The 21,841-nt window shown below is 44.4% G+C and overlaps 1 protein-coding gene across 1 annotated transcript in view; it reads left to right on the top strand.

Annotated features, from left to right (window-relative positions):
• The window catches only part of ARHGAP20 (Rho GTPase activating protein 20), a gene marked incomplete at its 5' end in the record, with an annotated part of 61,655 nt that extends 40,391 nt beyond the window's left edge, over positions 1–21,264 (top strand). Inside the window, 9 exons of the mRNA XM_084273291.1 lie at positions 377–454; positions 4,315–4,381; positions 6,341–6,523; positions 11,689–11,867; positions 15,235–15,396; positions 16,689–16,798; positions 17,783–17,972; positions 18,608–18,719; positions 20,159–21,264. Coding sequence (XP_084129417.1) covers positions 377–454; positions 4,315–4,381; positions 6,341–6,523; positions 11,689–11,867; positions 15,235–15,396; positions 16,689–16,798; positions 17,783–17,972; positions 18,608–18,719; positions 20,159–21,219 — 2,142 coding nt within the window. The 3' untranslated portion in view covers positions 21,220–21,264. The remainder of the gene's footprint in view (positions 1–376; positions 455–4,314; positions 4,382–6,340; positions 6,524–11,688; positions 11,868–15,234; positions 15,397–16,688; positions 16,799–17,782; positions 17,973–18,607; positions 18,720–20,158) is intronic.
• Positions 21,265–21,841: the final 577 nt, after the last annotated feature.

The following is a 21,841-nucleotide window of genomic DNA, read 5'->3' as shown; positions in this document are numbered from 1 at the left end:
ACTTGATTAATCAAACCATCACATTGCCCTCATGCAGTGTCCAAAGCGCAGTTCGTGGCTGTGTCTTTTTTCATGCTTTAACGTGGAGGTCTTGTCCCTGGTAGTGGTGGCACTCTCCTTTCTGATGGGGCTGTGGGGAAACAGGGGGCAAATACAGAAATCTTTGTCACCCATGTGACAAAGAAGAGGAATCAAACCTCAGTCTCAGACAACTAGATTTCTATCTGTAGTATATCTTACTTATCAAGTAAAATTTTAACAGATACTCTCAAATTTTACTCATAATGAATTATGCAGAGCTTTTGTACTTCAGATACTCTTTGCAAATCCAAATTTTTAATGCCACTTTCCCCTTCTCCTTTTTTTCCGTTCACAGTCAAAAACCTTAAGTGTAACCAATGTTGATACAGCAAATGATGTCATTCTCATGGCCCTGCAGCAGCTGGGAGTTAATGTAAGTCCTTGCACCAGTTTTAATGAGTCTTTTTGTAGTCACTTTTAATAATCAAATCTTGTCTTGTTTCTAGGTTTTAGGCTATGAACATTAATTAAAGCCTTTATTATAGCTGTTCAGTATTGTTGAAATGACACAAAAGTGCCTTCTTAATATATAGACCTCCAGAGATCTTTTAAGTGCCTTAAAAGTTTTGAGTAAGTCTCCTGTCCCTGTAAGGGACCCATCATGTTTGAATTTGGTTCTAAATCTGTTTTGCTGATGCCTAAGAGGAGATACCTTGATGCAATAAGGGAGAGTTTGCTACAGGTCCTTTTGCATACTTCAACAAGGCAGGAAACCTACTGACCTGCTTGTTAGTTGGTTTCAGAATGTGCAAACATGCAGGATCAGCTGTGTCCCCAGATGACAAGTACAAGCACTGCTCTCAAGTGTCCATATCAGACACTGTAAATATCCATGGACCTTTAGTGTTATGTGAGATATGAATGGAACCAAGTGATTGCACAAAATCTGAATGCTCCCAGTTTAAGCAATGTCCTGAAAGTGTTTTGGAAAAAGGCTTTTTCAGACTGAGTATTGCTTCAGCTGGCTCCTTTGCTCTGAACTAGACAAGGTATTGTCTCTGGTATGGTAATGAATCAGTGCCAGGAACAAAAATTCTGGCTCTGTTCTGTTCTCTCACTGTTCCATAACGTGGCTCCAACCCACACTGATGTCATAGAAGCCCCTTGGTGACAGCTTTTTAACTGGTCTGCCTCTCTGCTCTTTGGGTAGCAAGACATTTTAAATGCCTTAGTCTTGATGTGTATGTTGATCTCATTGCACAGAATCTGGCAAGTCTTTCCTTACCACAGCCCTGACTGTGAAGAGTCAGATATGACCAAAATCCCACTTTTGTGCTTCCCTGGGGCTTCTGGAGATCCCCAGCAAAAGTTGGAGTGACCACAGAATTTGCCTTCCCTGGAATTCATTCCCCCTCATTTATATAGGCCTTTTCTGCAAGGGTGGCATTTCCCAGGTGCAGCAGTTTCTGTCTCACCATCTTGTTATGGCTCAGACATCCTGTTTACACCAGGGCCGGGGTTCTGGCCCAAGCTTGGGATGTAGCAGCCTGTCCAATTAAAGTAGCTCTGGAGTTGATGAAGGGACTGCAAGGTGAAAAGGGTGAGATGTGAGTTAAAATTACAATTTTAATTGCAGATTGTCCTCCCCCAGCCTGCACTAAAAAATTACAGAGACTGCGCCGTGTTACCACTGCAAGTCTTTTGTTGTTATTATGTGCTTCATTTTTACCCATTTTATGGGTGTCATTTGCACTTCCTTGTTGCCTGTACAGAAAAAAAACAGGGAAATGGTAATATTGGAGGAGAACACTTTGTCTGAGATGAGCAGGAGGAGGAGCTGGTTAGGTTTCAGCTTTGTGTTCTTTTGTATGTATCACAATCAGCCTTTTCCTCCTCTTTGTGTTTTCATTTTGAGTGGAAGAAGAATGAAAGCCATCCCAAAGATGTAAAATCTTGCCTGCAGAATTATTCACCCAAGTAATATACTGCAGGGGTTTTTTTGCTGCATCTTCATAGCATAAAGCCTTTTTCATTAGAGGTACATCATAAGATTAGCAATAAAATCAAACAAGCTAAATAAATCAAGCTGTAGCCTGTGTATCAATCAAACCCCCAGCCCCCTCGTAGGATGGCTCAGGCTGTGAGGAAGCTTTTCCTTATGTGCCGTCAGGAGGGTTTTTTATTTATGTGCAGAGAGAACCACTTGAAAGGAGCTCTACGACTTTTCAATGGCAATTATAAAAACTACATTTCACATGTTGTGTGATTAATGGGGCTATTCCTTTGGCTGAGTTCACTCTGGTTCAGCGCATCAGGGTTTTTCCCTCTGTGGTTTCTCTGGTAAAATGACAACTAGTTCGTGTAAAATGGCATTGATCATCTGTTCCAAATTACCAGCCCAGGCAGAAAGAAGGGCCTTGGGTTTCCCAGCTCCATAAGCACAGTTGCTGATTTTTCTGGGACAGTCACATTTATACTGACAAATGGCCTCGTAAAGCCTATAAAGGACATTTGCAATGGAGAGATGAGCGGGCTGCCGCCTGAAACCGCGCTTACTAGCTCTTCCCCTTCCTCTGCTTCCCCTTCCCAGCAACGAACCCTTTCATATATGTATTTAAAAGGAAAAGTAAATACCCTTTCTTGTGCTCCTCAGCTGTATTTATTTGCTTCTGGCCGCTTGCCCTGAGGCATCAGAGATGTCTCCAAAGCCTATTTATTTTCCCTCTGCCCCCTGCTAGCTAACTTAACAGCAGTGCTAATACGGGCCAGAAAGCTCTGTCAGTCAGCGAGCAAACTGTGAGGCTTTATTGAGTGTATCAGCATTACACCAGGTGTGGGCAGCAAGTAGAAGGAGTCTCGAGAGCTTTGGGGACACTAGGTGAAGGTCCAGACAATGCAGGATTGCAGGCAAAACTGTTTAAAATGAGGTAGGGTTTAAATCTTAGAACCAAATAAATACTGTCATGAGGTATTTATAACCTTATGCAACCAGAAAAGTTTTAGATTTTAATTATCCAGATTTAGCAGTGTCATTGAAAAGGGATTTAAGGCATAATGGACCACTTTTTATACACTTGTTGTTACCTTTTGTCCTGAGAATGGCTTAAATGCCTTCCTTAAGTCCTTAAATGTCATTCTTTTTATTTCTATTGTCTCACCATCAAATCCAAAATAATGTACTATTCTCCTCCTGCAGTTAAACTGCAACATTGACTTGCATATTTATGTTTAAGGCATTATTTAGAATTTGCTTTCAGATCAGCAGTTTTACACAGCCTTTCCCAAAGATGTTCACGTTCTCCAATCCTCTGGAAGTTGTCTCCTTTGATGTAAATTTATCCTTTCCACTGTAAATTTTAAAAGAAGGATCAACAGTCTTAAAGCATCATCCAGCACTCCCAAGCCCTTCCACACAAAAGGGCAGACAACAGCCCTGTGAGGAGATCTTGGGGCAGCATTTAATGCCAGGAGCCTCTTGGGTGCCGTCCTCATCCCGGCATGAGTGCAAGCTCAGGTCTCAAGCCATGGTGCTCCAGCACAGGGAATGGGATGCTCCATAGAGGAGTTGGGGAGATGGTGGAGGTCTCAGGTGTGAGGTTGGGGGTTCCTGTGTGCCAGAGCACATCCTAGAAGATGCGATTACCCTGGTACTCAGGAAGGAGCCGAAGGGTCACCTTAGCTCACATGAACTGCCCACGTGCTCCACAGCTGGCCTCCACTTCATGCTGCTTATCTGTAATCCCTCCTGGGGATCAGACCTGTCTCGTCTCCGAGCCAGGTGCTGCTCAGTGTCAGTGGGGAGAAGCAAGGCACAGAGGTCCTAGGGACCAGGAGCAGTACCCATGGCCAGGGGTTCCCTCTGCGCTGCCTCATTTCCAGCCCCTGGGGAGTGGGGAGGCACGCTAGTTGGGGACCAACTCAACCATGTAGCATGGGGGGCTGGCATGGCCAACATCTTGTTCTGGTCTCAGAAACAATCCTGAGTCCTGGTAGGCTGGGATATCTACCCTTCTGCTTCCAGGAGCAGTGAAGAACTGGGGCAAATACACCCCCTTCAGAAATTTTGAGCTCCACTGCCTCTCACTGCTCAGAGCTAGACCCTGGTCACACAAAACACATGGCACATGCCAGAGAAAATTCAGAAGTTTGCTGGTGGCAAATTTGAGAAATGCAAAAGTAAAGGGGTTTCCTTTGATCCCACTGGCAAGGTGCAAGTTCTCCTTGTGTTTAAGAAACTTAAAGCAAACCTATCCTTAATGGCTGGCAAACTTATTCTTAGTTTTGATTTTCAAGGGCTCTGAAAAAGACTACAAGCTGTGGGTGATTTCAGGAAGAGAAGATGCTCCTTACCCTCTTATTGGTAAGTTCTTGATATGGTTTTATTTTTCAACATTTACTCAGTTTTTAGTGCTGAAGGAGGCAAGAAATACAGAGAAGACCAACATCCAGTTTCCTCTTTCGTTTGGTTTTTCCCATTTTTTCTCTTACTTCCCTGTCACGCAAGTTTGCTGTTTTGGGCAGCTAGTCAGATGCTGATCCTTTGTTTTGAAGAGCAATTGTGTCTGCTTATGTCACTGAGAAGTTGAAAAAGTTCGTTTATTTCTGCCCCAATTTTGTTGCACCTGCCTCTGCCTTCCTATGGAGTCAGCCTCTCCACTCACTCACCTCTCTGCTCACTCACCTCCTCTCCTGGAGCTGGTCCAGCTTTATTTTTTTATGTATTTCTTCTACACTTCCATAGGACTTTTTATTCCCCTCTCCTTCTCAGCAAAAGTCAGCAGAGTTTTGAGGAATGTTCTGTTCTTCCACAACTCAGATTAACTAATTCAAGAGGTCCTTTCCTGTAGTTCTCCTACTAGCTGACAGCTCCCCCATGATTAGCAGCGAATTATTGCTTATTCGCTTTCTAAAATGCTTTTAGAAACATTTCCTCCCCAGGAATCCACCCAAAGCTCAGAAGTGATTGGATGGAGTGATTTGATTTTTGGGCCATGATTCACTGAGAACAATTCCCTTCCTGTTACGAGGAACCTTTCCCCATAGAAGCCCGACACTACTTGTGCTATATGAGTTCATAGATGATCAGAGCAAGAAAAATGGGTGGATTTTTCTATTTTCCTCCAGCAAATTTAACCCCAGTAAATCTTAGCATTCCTTCTTAAAGCAGCCTTAGCTACAAAAGCTTTGCTGTAGTCGGACAACATTAACATTTATAGATGTCAAACTTGTAGACAACGCAAACAGTTCTGTCTTTGGAACCTACCAGACTTTGTCTTCCTGACTTGTATGTGTAGCTTCCTCCCATAAAACCACAGCCAAGCTTTTAAAGACAGAACCAGAGAATTCAGAAATGGGAAAGTGCTTTCTAATTGCCTGACTTACTCTCACTGCAAATTCAAGTTGCAATCCTTGGAAAAGAAGACTCTGTCATAAAAGTGATGTTCTTGCTACTTATGTAAAGGTTTATTAGATAAAGCCAGCTTGTATAACAGGCAGACATCAGAAGCAGAGTTCGACTGTGCTTCAGCTTTGCACTACCTATCATCTCAAATAATATGCCTTCTCCTGTCAGTGTTCAAATCTAAGTGCAAGTTCACTAAAAGCTCTTAACATTGTACCCATATTTAATATATTTCAACTGCCATGTCTTTAGAAAAGACCCCCAAAAAAATCTTTCTGGTGGCGTTTTTGAAAGCTCCTCCAGAAATGAATCGCCTCTGTGTAGTCCCCAAAGATGCTGGTTAATGCCGAGTGTAGCTCATTTGCATTAGCCCTCTGATTAACGTTTCCTTCCTGCTTCAGCCTCAGACAGGAACCGTAATTGTGTCTCGTTTGACTGAGTTGATGGCTGTTGGACTTGCCATGGAGAGGGAGGGAAGATCACTTTCACACTGGATTCTTTGGGTTTGCATGATCAACAAAGGATTGACAGATGACTGATCCCTAAATCTTCTTTCTCTCCAAAATGATCTGAGAGACCAGTACCTAAATCTTCAGTGCCACAAGTAAAGCAGAAGAAAGAATAAACACTGAATTCAGTAACAGTCACTTGTTTTTTTTCCGATGGGCTTTTATGTGATACAGCTGTAGTAGCTCTGATTGTACTTTTACATCTGTTTAACTACACCAAACACAGTAACTCCCTATCTGCCAGCGTATGATTTATGCCCGTGTGGATATGCGGAAAAGCATCGATCCTGAGATTACTGAGAAAGTGCTGCAGGCCAGCAGGCAAAATCTGCTTTTCCTCCAAGGCAGATGGAGTTTTGCAAGTCTGCAGTCAATCCAACACAGATTATTATGATTTCTCTTTGAACAGGACACGAATATCCCTTTGGAATTAAAATGAGCCACATCCGCGACGCAATGCCCCATGGATCAAAGCACTGTGCCTGCCCCAGGCAGCTTCAGGGGTCCTTCTTGACGGAGCAGCTGCCCCAGGAGCTGCAGTGCCAGTTTGTGCTGAAGCCAAGCCGCCTGGCCGTGTGCCCGCAGCTGAACGGTACGTCGCCCTGCTCGCCCCGGCATCGCTCACCCACAGCCTGGCTACCTCCCTGGCTCTGCTATAGAGAGGAAACGTGCTGGGATCTTGGGGGGAGGAGGGGGTTGGCATGGAAGGCAAAGAGGAGCACACAGCTGTATCTTGCAGCTGCATGGGGGGGGGGGGGTTGCAGTGGAACTCTCCCTGATTTGAGTGTGCTGTTGTGTATGTGTCATCTTTGTGAGTTACACTTCAACAAGCTGCCTGTCAAATGACTGTTCTAAAACCAGCAAAAGAAAGACAAGATCTCTCCTCTGAATTTTTTGTAAGTCTATTAGCCCTTGCTGTGCTCTGCAGCAAGGCAGAGGGGGTTTATGGTTCAGGAGTCAAGGCTTGTCTTCAGCACAGAATTCCCAGGCTGTGTTTGGCAGCATTGTTTATCACAGCAGGTACATAGGACCACACGCCTGCCTCACTGGGACCCTCACGTAGCAAAGCCTAGGCATGTCCTTGAGTACCTAGATGAAGTGAGACAAAACAACTTCTTCGCTTCAGTTCTCTTTGAGTAGAACGAAGACAGGAATATTTTCTTCAGCCTTTGGCCTTGATGCTGCAAAATATGAGCACATGCTCTCTATTTTGTACCCTGCTGTCAGTGATACAATGGCTGCTCGCTGCTCATGAGTAAACAAACAAGGACATCTTTACAGGGTTGGGGCATTAGACTGAAAACTCCGTAGGGCAAGGATGCATCCCATGGTGTGTTTTTATTGTGCTTAACACACTGGCATACTGAGCTCAATTAGAAACTCTGCCTTACTTCACCATTAATGACCGTACAGTAACAAAAAGAACATGCACACTGTTATCCTGCCCACTCCCCAATAGCTAAGATCTCCCACAATATACAAATACAATCCATTGGTAATGTTTTTAGAAATCAAATATAGTGAGGCTCTACCAGTGTCTACTGCAAATTATTCCCAAAATTGATTACATTTTATATAAATGAATTTCCTTTCCACAGTCCTTCATCCCCCTACACCCCCCTTCCCCAGTAATTTGTATCACATATTACTTCATGGCATATTTTAAGAATGAGGCAATCTAGCAAAGGGGTGTAATTAGGTTTACAGGCCCCACTTGGCAGCTGACGTTGACTGGCAAGAGAAAATAGAAATGCAAATCAGGTCTGTAAAGTTCTAATGCAGATGTGTTGTCAGGGGTGCTGTGCAAGCCGCAGGAGGGGAGGCAAGGCTGCTTTTGGGGCAGCAGAAGCCTGGGGCAGCCTGGGAGTCATGCACAGGGGCTGAGTGCACTAAGTGGGAGAAAGAGGCTTTTAGTCTATTCACCTTTCCTGCTTTCATCAGGCAAAGCCTTTTAAGGTGATGTGTAGGTCTGGCTGCTTGCAAGCCAAGGTATCTTGCTGTTCATTGTGCTCTTCCTAACTCTTTCTCATCTATTTGGATTTTGGAAAATGGCAAAGGGTACCCATCCCATGTGCAAGCCAAGGCCATGGGCTCATCTTCAGGTCAGCAAGCCAAAATCTGTGGTGTTGTTAAGTAACCCCTGGGCAGACTACTGCACACAGGGCAGCTTTACAAGGAGTAGAGCCTGTAACCCCACATTCCACTGCCACGTGTGCTGTGCTTTCCTCCCTCCTATCACTTTCCTGCACCAGTGCCACTGTGCTGGACACGCTGTCCCTTCTGAAGGCAACAAGGGGTACCTGCCCAGCTGCACCAACATGCATGGTGGTTAGACAGCCTTGTAGGTGTTGATGGGCAGACATGACTGACAGCTGGCCATCATGTCAAACAAGTAGCTGTGGGGATACCAACTGTGGCAGTGGAGCTGCATCAGATGCTCTGGCAGGATGGTTAAAAAAAGTCCATGTGGAAGACCTGGAGCATTTCTGTTGCCTCTCCTCCAGCCTTTCAGCACGTAACAGGAGTGGTCACCTACCAGTTAAACACAGCTATTAAGTAATGCTCATGAGCACATGTCTTAAAAGTGTTGTAAATACTGATTTGCTTAAAGCTTAACTTGAAAGACCCAACTGCTGTAAGTGGCTAGTCTGTAATCCAGATTATTCTTTGTCTGTTAAAAGAGAAACTGAAATTTCAACAAGTTGGTCTTGATACAGAAGGGAGGTCTTTGAAAACTATTTGACAGTTAGGGGGTTGGTCAGAAAGGATGCTGCTGCTGAGGTTTTATTTCAAAGCTTCTAATTAGTTTACAAGAAGAGGAAAAGCCACTTGCATGGCTGGGACGCTACCTATGAATAGAAATTCCCTGCATGTAACATATGACCAGAATAGATGGCTGCTGTGAACTCTAAGCAAGATCTGCAACCAAAAGATACTGCTTTTTTTTCTGATTCTGACCTAGAATAATCCACCAGAGCAAAACCTGGATGGTTTTTGTGCTGTGGTTACACCCCAGCTGGCAACTAAGCACCATGCAGCCACCTGCTCAGTCCCCCCAGTTGGGATGGGGGGAGAATTGGAAGAGTAAAGTGAGAAAACTTGTGGGTTGATAAAGAGAAGGATTAGTAGGTAAAGCATAGGCTGCACATGCAAGTGAAGCAATCCAAGGGATTCATTCACCACTTCCCATGGGCAGGCAGGTGTTCAGCTGTCTCCAGGAAAGCAAGGCTCCATCACTTGTAACAGTGACTTGTGAAGACAAATGCCATAATTCTAAATGTTTATCCTCTCCCTTCTTCTTCCCCCAGCTTTATATGCTGAGCAAGACATCATATGGCATGGGACATCGTTTGGGCCAGTTGTGGTCAGCTGTCCCAGTTGTGTGTCCTTCCAACCCCTTGTGCAACCCCAGCCATCCTACTGGTTGGGTGATGTGAGAAGCAGAAGGGGCCTTGGCTTTGTGTAAGCACTGCTCAGCAATAACAAAAACATCTGTGTGTTATCAACACTGTTGTCAGCACAAATCCAAAACCTAGCCCCATACCAGCTACTAGAAAGAAAATAAATTCTATCTCAGCCAAAACCAGCACATTTTGTATGGAAGTACTTCTACCTAAACATGAGGAGGAGCTTCTTTACTGTGAGGGTGGCAAAGCACTGGAACAGGGTGCCCAGAGAGGTTGTGGAGTCTCGGTCTCTGGAGACATTCAAAACCCACCTGGACACTGTCTTGTGCAACCTGCTCTAGGTGATTCTGCACTGACAGGGGAGTTGGACTAGATGATCTCCAGAGGTCCCTTCCGACCCCTAACATTCCATGATTCTGTGATTCTGCAGAGCAATCACTGGCATCTGACTTGGCTGAGAAGAGGCTGAGCTTCTCCTAATATTGTAACTTTGCACAGGTTCAAGAAAATGAAGTATACATCTGTCTCTTCTCATCTGCTCTTAATCTTAAGACTTCTCAACCCCTTTAGAAAAGGGGATATGAAAAGGGTGATTTTTCTTGTTCAGTGAATGCTAGTTTTGTAAATGACATGGCTTTTCTTTGCCATACACCAGTTGCTGGTTTCTGCCCTGGTATGTTGAAGAACACTTCCCTTCCTGTCCCAGGAGAGAACTGCAGTTAATCACATTTAACTCACATTGTGAGTTTGGGCCATGACTTTTAAGAGTGGGGCAGTGAGAGACTAAGAAAAGTTCCTAATTTTAAGACCCATTTTTTCCACTTCTGCTATTCCTTGTTCTCCAAAATAGCATTTCTTAATTTTTACTTCCACTGAGATCTACAGGGTTACCAGAATAAAACACCACCATGGCTTTACCATTGTATGAATTGAGCTCCAAGTGAAGCAAACCATATTCATGTGCTAATATCCAGCTCTTCTGAAAGAAAAATTGCTGTTTTGAAAGTTAGAGGTTAGTTATGTTCTCCCAAAACATGATGTGTCAAGTAAAACCTTAGACACTGCCAAGCTTTTATTTTATGAAGCTCTGGACTGCTTAAAATGTATATCCTCTGTATTATTTTTTATTAAAAGAATTTTTCATCAGGCTTTACATTGATATGTTCACATTTTTAGTTAGACTGTAACTTTTCATCATGTAAGCCTCTAATGAAAAGACTTCCACCCATCCCCACAGGGAGCATGATCTAGAATGGAATGACGTATAACAAAAATCACTATTTGGGCTAAAAAACAAATGTAGTAAAGTATAAGAGAGAGGAAAAAAAAAAATCTGATATTATACCATAATCCTTACTTGGGCAAGCTTTGTTTCACCCTCTGCTCTCCACAACAGCAGAAAGCAAAATGTTTGACCGGGTGGAAGAACCAGTGGTAGGTGAGCTACTAAATCAGAGCTGATTGTCTTTGAAAACATCTAGAAAAGGAAAAATACACAAGTTTTTCCAGTTAGCACTCTCTTGATAAACAATCTCAACCCAGCCTTAACAGCAGCCCATGCTGTTAAGAAGAATTTACTCTGGCTAACATTCAGACAGGTCATACAAAAAAACCCCACCTTTTTGAATCCTAATACCAGTTTTCCCTTCTCTGTGCACCACAAATAAGGGCTTCAACTAGTCATATTTGGATATGTCATCAAATACATGAAAATACAGAGCCCACCAGTGTGTCAGCAGCATGCTGAAGTGCCATCTGGAAGGCATTGATTAAAGGGCAAGCACCATCCCCGGGCCGTGGTCAGCGAGGGCACTAGTAAGAGAAAAGGCTGGAAATTTTCCTGGTCTGAAAACGTGTCACCCCATTGACTGATCCTCTGGTGTTATTTGTGGGGAAAGCATGTGCTCTCCTGCATTGCCAGGGAAACTAGGGTGCCTCTGAACAGCAAGCCTAGGCGAGGGCAGTGGTGTTTGTGGTACTTTTGCTTCCAAAGAAGGTCTGTGGCTTTGCACCTGTGGATGGGAAATGAGTATTTAACACAGTCCAGTTCCGCAGTCATGGGGCTGAGGTTTGCTGTCCCACACTTAGTGGTGACTGCTGATGCTGTGGTCCAGCAGGGCAGTGCAGATCCTGCAGATCCTCTTAAGAGCATGGGTAAGGCAGCACATTCTCCTCTCACACACACACAAGCACAGGTATGTGCATGGTGGATTAGGCTGAGCTAGATGCCAAGGAGTTAGTTGAGTTCGTAAGATTTTTTCCTTTGAAACCATAGCAACCACTGCAAAACAAATACTGGAATTAGAATTGAAATGCATTTCTTCTAATAAACACCTTTCTCTTTTCCCAGACTTAAGCCAGAAGTCATTTAAAAGGAAAAGATCTATCATAAATTGGGCTTTTTGGCGTGGCCCAGGCACTCACTTGGACAATGCACCCCTCTCCTCAACATCTGCTGCTCCTGGGAAGCTCTTTGGCCTCTTGCTAACAGCCATCTGTGAAGATGACAACCTGCCCAAACCCCTCTTGGTGAGTCCTAAGCTCAGGGCTGGCTCCTACAGTGGTGGAATTTCTTGTGTAGTGGATGAGAACATGGGGACGGTTTGTAACGGGACACTGAAATTACCCAAGCAGAGAAACCTGAAGGAAACCTCATTTGTGGTTGTGGTTCCCAGCAAGAACTTTGGTTTTTAACATGTGCTGTGGTCAGGCCTGGTTAATACCAAACAGCTTGAGAGATGTATGTGATTGTTCCCCTGCTCTGGGCTATTTCTCCTTTATAGCCCATGCCATAGGGCTTATTCCCTAATCCTCACTTACACAGTGTAAATAAATGCCACATTCACACATACTTTTTAAACCACTCCCATCTGTATAAAATCCCCAGCTCCAGGAATGAAGCATCCTCTGTCCCAGGTCGCCAGCCCATGGCTGCTGCCTGCTACCTGCCCTTAAGAAGACAGCCTCAGAGCATGTCTCAGAGGCATGCCAGGTCAGGCAAGCACGAGGGGCCCTCGTTTCAACCACTGCAAAAGTGGCTGCAGGAACATCTCAGCATCTTTTTATCCTGTCTGGACAGAATGGGTGCACTCCACACCAGTCCAGGAACATGAAAAGGGTTGTCCTAGAGCCCATTCCTAGGCGTAATTAAGGAAGATGTGTGGTGGTTTTGGTCAGAACTGAGGACTGGCCTGTTGTTGATGAAGCAATTGAAATGTTTGCAGTGGGAGTGAGCCCTGCAGGATTGGGCCCCTCATCCTAACAGCCTGACTGTGGGCTGGAACAACTGGAATCAGTGGTGTTACACCGATTTGCAGGAAGAGATGGTTTGTCTCCTAAATATGTGCTTGAAGTGCTGCTTTATCACTGCCTGAAGACTGAAGCATACCTGGACTTTTCAGGTCTTTTAATGCTGTGGGTTTGATATTTTCTTTTGAGGAAATGTGCATTTTTATCATTTAAGTTATTTAAACAAGCTCTCCAGAGATGAGCTAAGAACCTGGTCTTTCATTCTTTCTGTTTGAGAGATGAGCCAATGTAGCATTTCAGAAATTTCTCCAAAGCATAAATATTAGTACATTTTTATCTGACAAAAAACAAAGTTACTAAGCATGGAAGCAGAGCTTGCTAGAATGTGTGCTTTGAATCTTAAGCACTGCGTTTATGCCACAAGATATAACGTACTTTTGATTTCATGCAGTGTCTCTGGAGAATGGAACACTGCATCTGGGGGTCTCTGTGGGATTCACCTGCAAGAGAAGGAAAATACCAAGGATGAATGCTGCAGGCATGTTTGATGTCTCTGCCTCAGAGCTTCAAACTTGCTTTCACAGCCGAAGGGCTCTATTTTAGCCATTGCCACACTGAATTGTCTTACACCATTAGCTTTGTTTATGCAATTTTCCTGGATTTACTATTTTAAGAAGGGATTCCCAGTATTATCTTGTGGATATTTTTTTCAAAAGACATTTTCAAGGCGCTTGCTTATTCATGCACTAAGATCCTGTGCTGTGGCAGTCAGCCTGCTTTGACAGCAGAGCTCTAAATCCCTGCAAAAAAAAAAAAGGGAAATGCTGAGATGAAGGTGCCTCTCCAAAGTGCCTGTGCTTACGTGGATGCTTGGCTTTCAACTTCTGCAAGAGCCAGAAAGAAACGTTAAAGGAGATTGTAGGTTTATTTGCATTGCTGTGTGTCAGGAAGACCTATCTACCTCACAGCCCAGACCAGGAAGGTCACCAAACCCCACTGGTTAGTCATTACTGTTACAGTGACTCAGTTTAATGAAGACAGACTCTCCTCCAGTGTCCCTTTTCTTAGATCCCTTTGAATAACTTAGTCCTCAGACCACCGTGCATGTGTACATAACCCTGCAGACTGTCTGCACCCGTCTGCCCCTCAGAAGAGCTTGGAGCAGGGCTGGGGTGACAAGCATGTCTGAGAGATCACCCACAGGAGACCATGGAGAATTAAGCAGCTGGAAAATATATATAGATGTTACCTCAGGAGAGGCCTCTGATTTCAGCATCTCCTTTTCTGCTTTGTGTCCAGTTCTGGGCTCCCTGGTATAAAAAAGACAGGGATCTCCTGGAAAGAGTCCAGGGGAGGGCTACGAAGATGATTAAGGGCCTGGAGCATCTCCCCTATGAGGAAAGGCTGAGTGAGCTGGGGCTGTTCAGCCTGGAGAAAAGAAGGCTAAGGGGGGACCTAATTAATGTTTATAGATATCTTAAGCATGGGATGCAGGGGGAAATGGCCAGCCTCTTTTCAGTGGTCTGTGGAGACAGGACAAGGGGCAGTGGCTGGAAGTTGGAGCCCAGGAAGTTCCGCACCAACATGCAGAAGAACTGTTTTACAGTGAGGGTGCCAGAGCCCTGGGACAGGCTGCCCAGGGGGATTTTGGGGTCTCCTTCTCTGGAGATATTCCAGACCCATCTGGACGCCTGTCTGTGCAATATGAGCTGGGGAGCTGCTTTGGCAGGGGGGTTGGACCCAATGATCTCTCAACGTCCTTTCCAACCCCTGTGATTCTATGCTTGTTTTCCTATGCTTGTTTCTTCTATTTAGCAGAAGAAATCAGGCCCTCCTGTTATTTTAAAAGCTAGGCAAGGATCTGCTTGTTCTCCCTTTTCCTTGTAAATAGCTCATGTAGTGAGCTGCCCACCTCTTTACTCCCTTGCAGCCTCACTGGCTTTGAAGGAGCCATAAGCCAAACTTTAGCCCTGTCTCGGTAACCTCCCAGGTGAGAGCACCTTGCCCCAGAGGTGGTCCTGCTGACAGCACTGAACTGCTTGTGGAGCACAATACTGCTCACAAGAAGCAAAAGGGGTACAAATCTGACTTCCATCTGCTGTAGAAGTGCTGGTAGATATTAACAGACAAAGCACTTTCCAGATTAGATGAAGATCTCATTTTTCTCAGACATCAGGCATGGAGCAAACGTCTCTGGTAGGTGATAATACTGAACACACTGATGAGTAGTGAGGGTTTCATATCTTCCTGCAGAGTGGTGTCTGGCTGAGCCCACTGTCCAGTGCAGAGCTTTGGATTAGTTACACCACTCTCCTTTTCCCATATCACAGTACTTATACATTTAAAAGTCTTGGCTAAAGCATGTGCAGTACCTGGAAGATCATGCAGGAGGTCAGTGCTCAGCAGCAGCAGCCGCAGCACAGGATTTCTGAGGGGATGCTTTCTAAAATCAGTGCCCCAGAGCACAGCTTTGCTGTGTGGTTTGGTGTGGCTTGGGGGGTGGGCCTTGGCTTGTGTTTGATTTGTGAGCTTTTTTAGGATTCAGAGGTTTTTCCAACTGCTGCAAAAGTGGCAAAGCCATGTTTTGATGGCACTAGACAATAAAATGTATTTCTGAGAAAGCCTCTCTGCTTTTTCCTTTGATTAGGACATGCTTTCCCTCCTTTACCAAGAGGGCCCTTCCACCGAGGGTATTTTCAGACGCTCTGGAAGTGCAAAAACCTGCAAAGAGCTCAAGGAGAAGCTTGATTCAGGTGCTGAAGTGGACCTAGCCTGCGAATCCATATTCGTGACGGCATCTTTGTTTAAGGTATGTGAAGAACATTCCTTTCCTCCTGTTTGGGTGAGAGCAGCACAGATCCTGGACACAAATAAGTAGGTCTTTTCCCAAGAGACAGGCCCAAAGTGGACTTAGTGGGATGAATTAAAAAGAATGGGCTGTCATATTAACATTTTGAGGATCTCCAAAGCAGGCTACCTCTGGATTAGGATGGGGAAGAGCCAGCTTGTTTTGCTGCTGACTTTCCTGAGGTCTTAGCTACAACGTGATCCTGCTACCCTCTTTATCTCTGCTCTAGGTCAATGAAATACCAGAAAGGCAGGCTTGCAGACCTGTTTCCTTACTTGTCAGAAAGACACTACACTACAGACACTAGCAAGTGCATAGTGTTGCCCCGAAACACTTGGATTCATTTTCCCATGCCTCATCTTTTCTTACAGACTTGTGCACTAAAAATAATGTTCCTTGTGCAAAAAGCATCTCAAGCCTTCAGCAGAATTTCAGCTACAAGGAGGATCAGCATATTTCTCTTCACATTTTAGTACAGCACATCTCCCTGTGCATAGTTTTTGCTTACAAGAAATTGTAATCTCTATTCTCAAGCAAGCACTGCTTTGGTGGAATGTTTTTATTGCAGGAAGCCCTTCTTGCTGTCATGTGACAGGTTTTCATGTGTGGGACTTACACGACTACTACTGGTGGATTTAGGACATGCATTTAGGGCAGGACAGCGGCACCATGCCCTTATTCAAGGGCATCATAGCTTCCCTCTCCCGAGCTTGTTTGGGAAGGTAGGATTTGGGCTTCACCCCTGGCTGCAAGAGTTTTCCCACCAGTGCTTGATCTATTAGGAAGCAGGAGCAGCAAGATTATCCGTGATTAGTGTAAGTAATCCATTGCCATGGGGAAGGAAGGGGTGCCTTGGAGTGCTTATGGTGTGGTGGTAGTGGAGCTTGTCAGCTAAGGAGAAGAAACAGGGACTACAGATGAAGTTAAGTGGTAAGTAAAGACAGACTTCTACAGCATCAAAATAACTGGTCCCACTGCAGATCTGTTCGTTCAGCAGATGAAGCATCCAAATAGCTCAATTTTGACAGGGAAGGGGGAGGAAAATGCAAGAAAATTCACTTTAAGCATAATCCAAAGTACTACTTTATCTGAGATTATTTTCTGCTGGTTTTGGTTGCTGTGTGGAACAGGATGGTTGTCAGCTAGAGCTGTCCCACTGGTACATCCTCTTGTATCTGCATATCTTACTCCTACTCCCTCCCACGCTCCAGAACAGCTGCTCACGTGTTTTGTTCTTCTTTTCTCTTGATAAGGATTTTCTTCGCAACATCCCAGGCAGCATTTTGTCATCCCAGCTCTGTGATAAGTGGGTCTCTGTGATGGATCAAGGAAACAACGAAGAGAAGATAAAAAGCATCCAAAGGTAGTTACATTCTCTGTATTCCTTTCCTATACATTTACATCCAAGAATGCAGAATCCCAAATATTCAATGCACAACTTGAGTTGTTATTCTTTAAAATAGACACTAAAAATATCTTTGTATATGACAGAGCATTCCAGCTTTTATATATATATACACATACACACACACACACACACACACACACACACACACACACGAGTGATTGTCCATATGGGACAATTTTCTGACTCCCTTTTGTCCTGCTTTTCTGCCTTTTGTGGATAACAATAAATAAATTAAACAGCCTTTAATGAAAAAAGAAAAAATTATAGTCTTTATAAACATGCTGTCCAAGACCTGGATTTCTGCCTGATACCAAACCCAAAATTGTCTGCAGGGAACTTCAGGGTCCTGGGTGAAAGGGTAGCTGAAATCAGTTCCTCATATATTCCCCCTCATTCATCTCAAATTTTAGTGACCATTTTGAAGCCCAGATGGAATTGTGAATGAAATACTGGAGCACAGTGACAAGGGAAGCCTCCACCCTTGCAGGTGATATAAACCAGAAAGTGGGCAAAGTTTATGTCACGGGAAACAGCTTCACACACTAGCTGTATGACCTCACGTGTGCTCACACACATCTGTACTTACAGCAACTTGATGCCACAGAGAGACAACTGAACTGTTTGGTTAAGTGAACAGTGGATTATAAGGCAATTCAGGAGAAATACAGTTTCATGTTATACATTGTACTTGGTTCATTAGTTTGACAGAGTGTAATTTTAATTATCTTTTAGGGTGTTTCCCTGTCCTCCCAGAAAACTGTTCAGAGATGTGTCACAGTGAGGGAAAGCAGCTGAGCACGAACACCACCTCTTTGACACACTCTGTGGTTTAGTCACTGGACCATGTTACTGTTTCTGTATTTTCATTATCTTGACTGGTGTCTGTCTATGGAATTTAAGAATTACATGTTTAAGAGTTACATTTGTATATGCTTTCAGGTTAATAGAGCAGCTCCCCAGAGCTAATGTTGTTCTCTTACGCTACATCTTTGGAGTACTGCATGGTATAGAAATGCGATCTGAAGAGAACCAGATGAATGCATTTAATCTGGCCATCTGCATTGCACCCAGCCTGCTCTGGCCTCCTGCCTCCTCCACTCCTGATATAGAAAGTGAATTTACAAAAAAGGTAAGAGACGCTGCAATGTAGTGAAAAAACAAGCCAACCTTCATCCTGTTCAACCAGGCTGCTGGTTACAGGCATAAAACCAGTCAGTACCTCTTCAGATCAGGATTTGTCCTCTTATCGGGGTTCCAGAAAGGTTCATCAATTCATTTTCATAATCTGCCTGAAGAATGAATCACAGAATGCATTAGGTTGGAAGGGATCTTTAAAGGCCATGTAGTCCAACATCTTTACCTAGATCAGATTGCTCAGAGCTTCATCCAACCTGACCTTGAATGTCTCCAGGGATGGGGCCTCTACCACCTCTCTGGGCAACCTGTGCCAGTGTCTCACCAAGCTCATGAAGCAATACCCAGAAGCAAAGTGCTTCTCTCATTGAAAAGCTCTCCAGTTTTGGTGGCCTTGGAACAGGCCAGAGTAAAAATGGAAAATCTGTCCACAAAGGTGTGTACTGGGACATTTGAGCTGGGCCTGGCTATTTTCCTCAGGCCCTGAAGACTGGAAGAGGAATTCTTGGCTGTTGGGGGCACATCATGTATAGGCAGTTTGCTCCTGATCCTCATCTGTATGGTAAGCTTGCTTTCTGTTGAATGGTGGAAGATCTGACAGGACATCTGTCTCCCATTTCTTTGTTGCAGATTTCTAGTCTGGTACAGTTCCTCACTGAGAACTGCTGCAGGATTTTTGGAGAGGAAATCACCTCCCTCTTTGGAGAAATACTGATGACATGCAAGAGAGAGAACAGCTCAGGTAATATAGATCATGTTTTGATCCTGTTAGATAGCAGGTGATAGTTGGTGATAATCACTGATTCAACTTGTCATAGACCTCACAAAATGCTCTCCCAAAGAATCTCTTGCTCCTTTTCCACTCATGAGTCACATTCTTTAAAAAAAGTGAGGGAAAACGAAGGAAAAGAAAGAAAAAAACCTGGGGAAGGTTTTATCTCAAGTCTAGAATTTTTGCCTCAGCCTATGTTTTCCCAGAATATCAGCAAATCAACAGTGGTTATGATACAGCTGTCACATCATTCTATTAGGGTTGAAAGGATCTATTCTTCATTATCAAAAGAGACATCTTCAGTGTTTCAAATGGACATGCAGATTTTGCTCCTAGCATGGAAAAATCATGGAACTGGGGGCTGAAAATACCTGACAGCCCAGCTGGCAGAGCATTCCAGAATATCATAAATGCTCCTTTTCTCTTCAGCCCTGTGACAGTGTTGATTCTGACTGGACTTTCAGGTCTCTCCTTAAAATATTTCTAAAGCAGCATTTCTGTAAGATCAGGTTTGGCACAGCTGGCCTGTACTGACAGTGGCAACTGCACTTGCTCTGGCACACCAGACAGACTCAGTGTGGCCCTCCCAACCTCCTCATGCTCAGCCTCCAGTGAAATCTGGTGAAAACCAGTGAAAATTTGGTCTGCCCCTTCCCCAGGACTGGAAGCACATGGTATCTGCTGTGCTAGGGTGTGCTTTGGACCCAGAGCTCAGCCCCAGGGTAGGTTATGGCAGCTGAGCAGGTTTTCAGGCCACGCTGAGGCGTGGTGACTGCCCATGCGTGAACTCTCTCTGCTGCAAATGTGAGATAAGCCAGCTTAGCGTAACCCAGAGCAAGAGGGACTTAGTGTAATGCCAATTACCGTGTGGAGGGAGCAAGGCCCAGGTGGGCACTGCTCAGTGCAAATGAGGCCACTGCTGAAACTGAGACTAGAACTTTCTTCACAGTGCTGCTCTTAAAAGTGTTGCAGCTTCTGGAAGACCATAAAAGCACGAAGTGTGCCTTGTTTTTCTTCATTTGTCTGAAAGGAGGAGAGAAAGGTTCAATGTTGCTTTCTATATTCAATAGTGAAAAACAAAATAATCAATAAATTACTGATTTACTGTACCGTACGTAAGTTGTTGTTTATATCTGGATTGCCCACTTAAAAAACCCAAGAAAACCAGCACAGCACCCCCTTAGACTTATTTATGCCATTCTCTTATGCTTCCTGAGTGAATTGCAACTTAGGATTCATTTCAGTTTTTCCATTTCATAATTAGACAGTATTTTTTTCTGAAATTATTGGCATTTCTGCTTGAAGGACCTTTAAAGGGGGAATGCTCTTGAAAGTAAAGGGTACAGCTTGTCAGTAGCCGATGGGTTACACTTAACACTGATGTGTTAACTCTTGGTTTGTCCTTGTAGATGCTGCCTCCCTCCATCTGAATGACTCTTCCTATGACAGCCTGGAAAATGAGGCGAACGATGAAGCTGACTCCTCTTCCAGTGACTGGATTAAGAACCGAGATCAGGATAACAGGAGCAGGGAGTCTGTCTTCACTCTGAGCGACGGCGATTCGGAGCAGACAGAGGTAGATGAAATCCAAAGTAAAACCAAATCGAAACAGTTGACGATTTCTGTTGACGTACACCGTAAGTTTTCGTCACAAGAAAACTCAGAGAACGAGTCTCTCTGCTCCAATGCACTGGGCTTCTCTTCAGCAGCTACCTCAGGTGCTCTCAAAACCCTGAGGAGACACAGGCGCTCCTCAGAACCAGCCATTGGCATCCTTGCCCCCAGCTTCACCTGCATTGGCAGTGGTCATGAGAAGGCAACACGCAAAGCCAGCTGTGATGTTGTCCTGTCTCACGAAGATGAAGACTATCTCCATCAGCTTCGGTCATTGCAGATGGAGGGGCAAAAGCTTATCAATCAGAGCTTGATTATAGGGATTAATGTTGGTAAAAGTGACAACACAAACCAAAACATTGAAAAGAAAGACTTGTCCCATTGCCTCCTGCCTCCAACGCCAGAGGGATTAAATATTTGCTCAGGATTTAGTTCTTCTAGCCTGTCTTCTCCTGGGACATCTCCATCTGTGTCATCAATGAGCTCTCTGGACAGCGCTTTCTCTCAGTTTTCAGACCAATCTGTGTTTACCCCAACTGAAACCTCCTCCCCTTTTGACAGCACTTTTCAGTCGCTAAAGAAACAGGAAGACACTGCTGCTGAAGCGGCTGATGACTATTTGGTTACACCCACCAAGGTGCCACCATCTCCACAACCCACCGATGCTCTGGCTGAGGGGGGGTTGGTGGAGCCCAACAGCAGGCCAGCACCCCTGAAACCTACTGATGGAGTCGACAGCTATTTGATTAAGCCTGACATTCAGCAGTTACCTCTGAAAGTCGCAGGAAGAGACAGACTTCATGATCCAAGATCAAAGAGGAGGTCTAGAAGAGGATTACAGCAATCCAAAGTTTGAAGAGACTGACCAAAGCTTTTTTGCTGCGGAATCGTAACACTTAAAATAAACACCATAAAGAAAATGCCTTTGGTGTTAATGTGTGTTCATTTTAAGTTGAATATCCAGGTTGTTCAAATTTAATTGAGCAGTCCCCAGGGTTCACAGGTTTTCTTTTTTTTTAGGAAACCGAGTGGTGTTCCCACATAAAGCTTTGCCAGAACATTGTAAAAATAATACAGATTGCTAACAAGCAATCAAACAGACATCTCCCAAAAATCTGGAAGGGTCCTGGGAGGTAACTACGGGGGAGGTGCCCTGTTCTCTGAGCCTGCCAGGGCAGCAGGGTGCCTGCTGGCCCCCTCCCCTTGTCCACTCATTTGTTGAGCCTTGCGGATGTGAGTCCCAGTCCTTTGTGGTTTTGGTGTAGTGTGCAAAGTCAGCTTAGATTCCATAACTGTGGTACTATACTACTGTTCTGAAACTGATAGGTATGACCTTCACTGTCCTCCTCCAAGGAGTAAGTGTATTGTTTCCCGTGTGTTTGTTGGTAAGGTGTGTTCGGTAGGTGTAGTTATTTCTTTCACGCTGCAAAAGAAAGAAGAAAATAAGCTCAAAAACATGTAAAGAGAAATGCTGAAGC

Source organism: Gallinula chloropus, assembly GCF_964237585.1.
Source record: "Gallinula chloropus genome assembly, chromosome: 1".
In the NCBI taxonomy this organism is placed as follows: domain Eukaryota; kingdom Metazoa; phylum Chordata; class Aves; order Gruiformes; family Rallidae; genus Gallinula; species Gallinula chloropus.
This window is presented reverse-complemented; position numbering and strand designations above follow the sequence as displayed.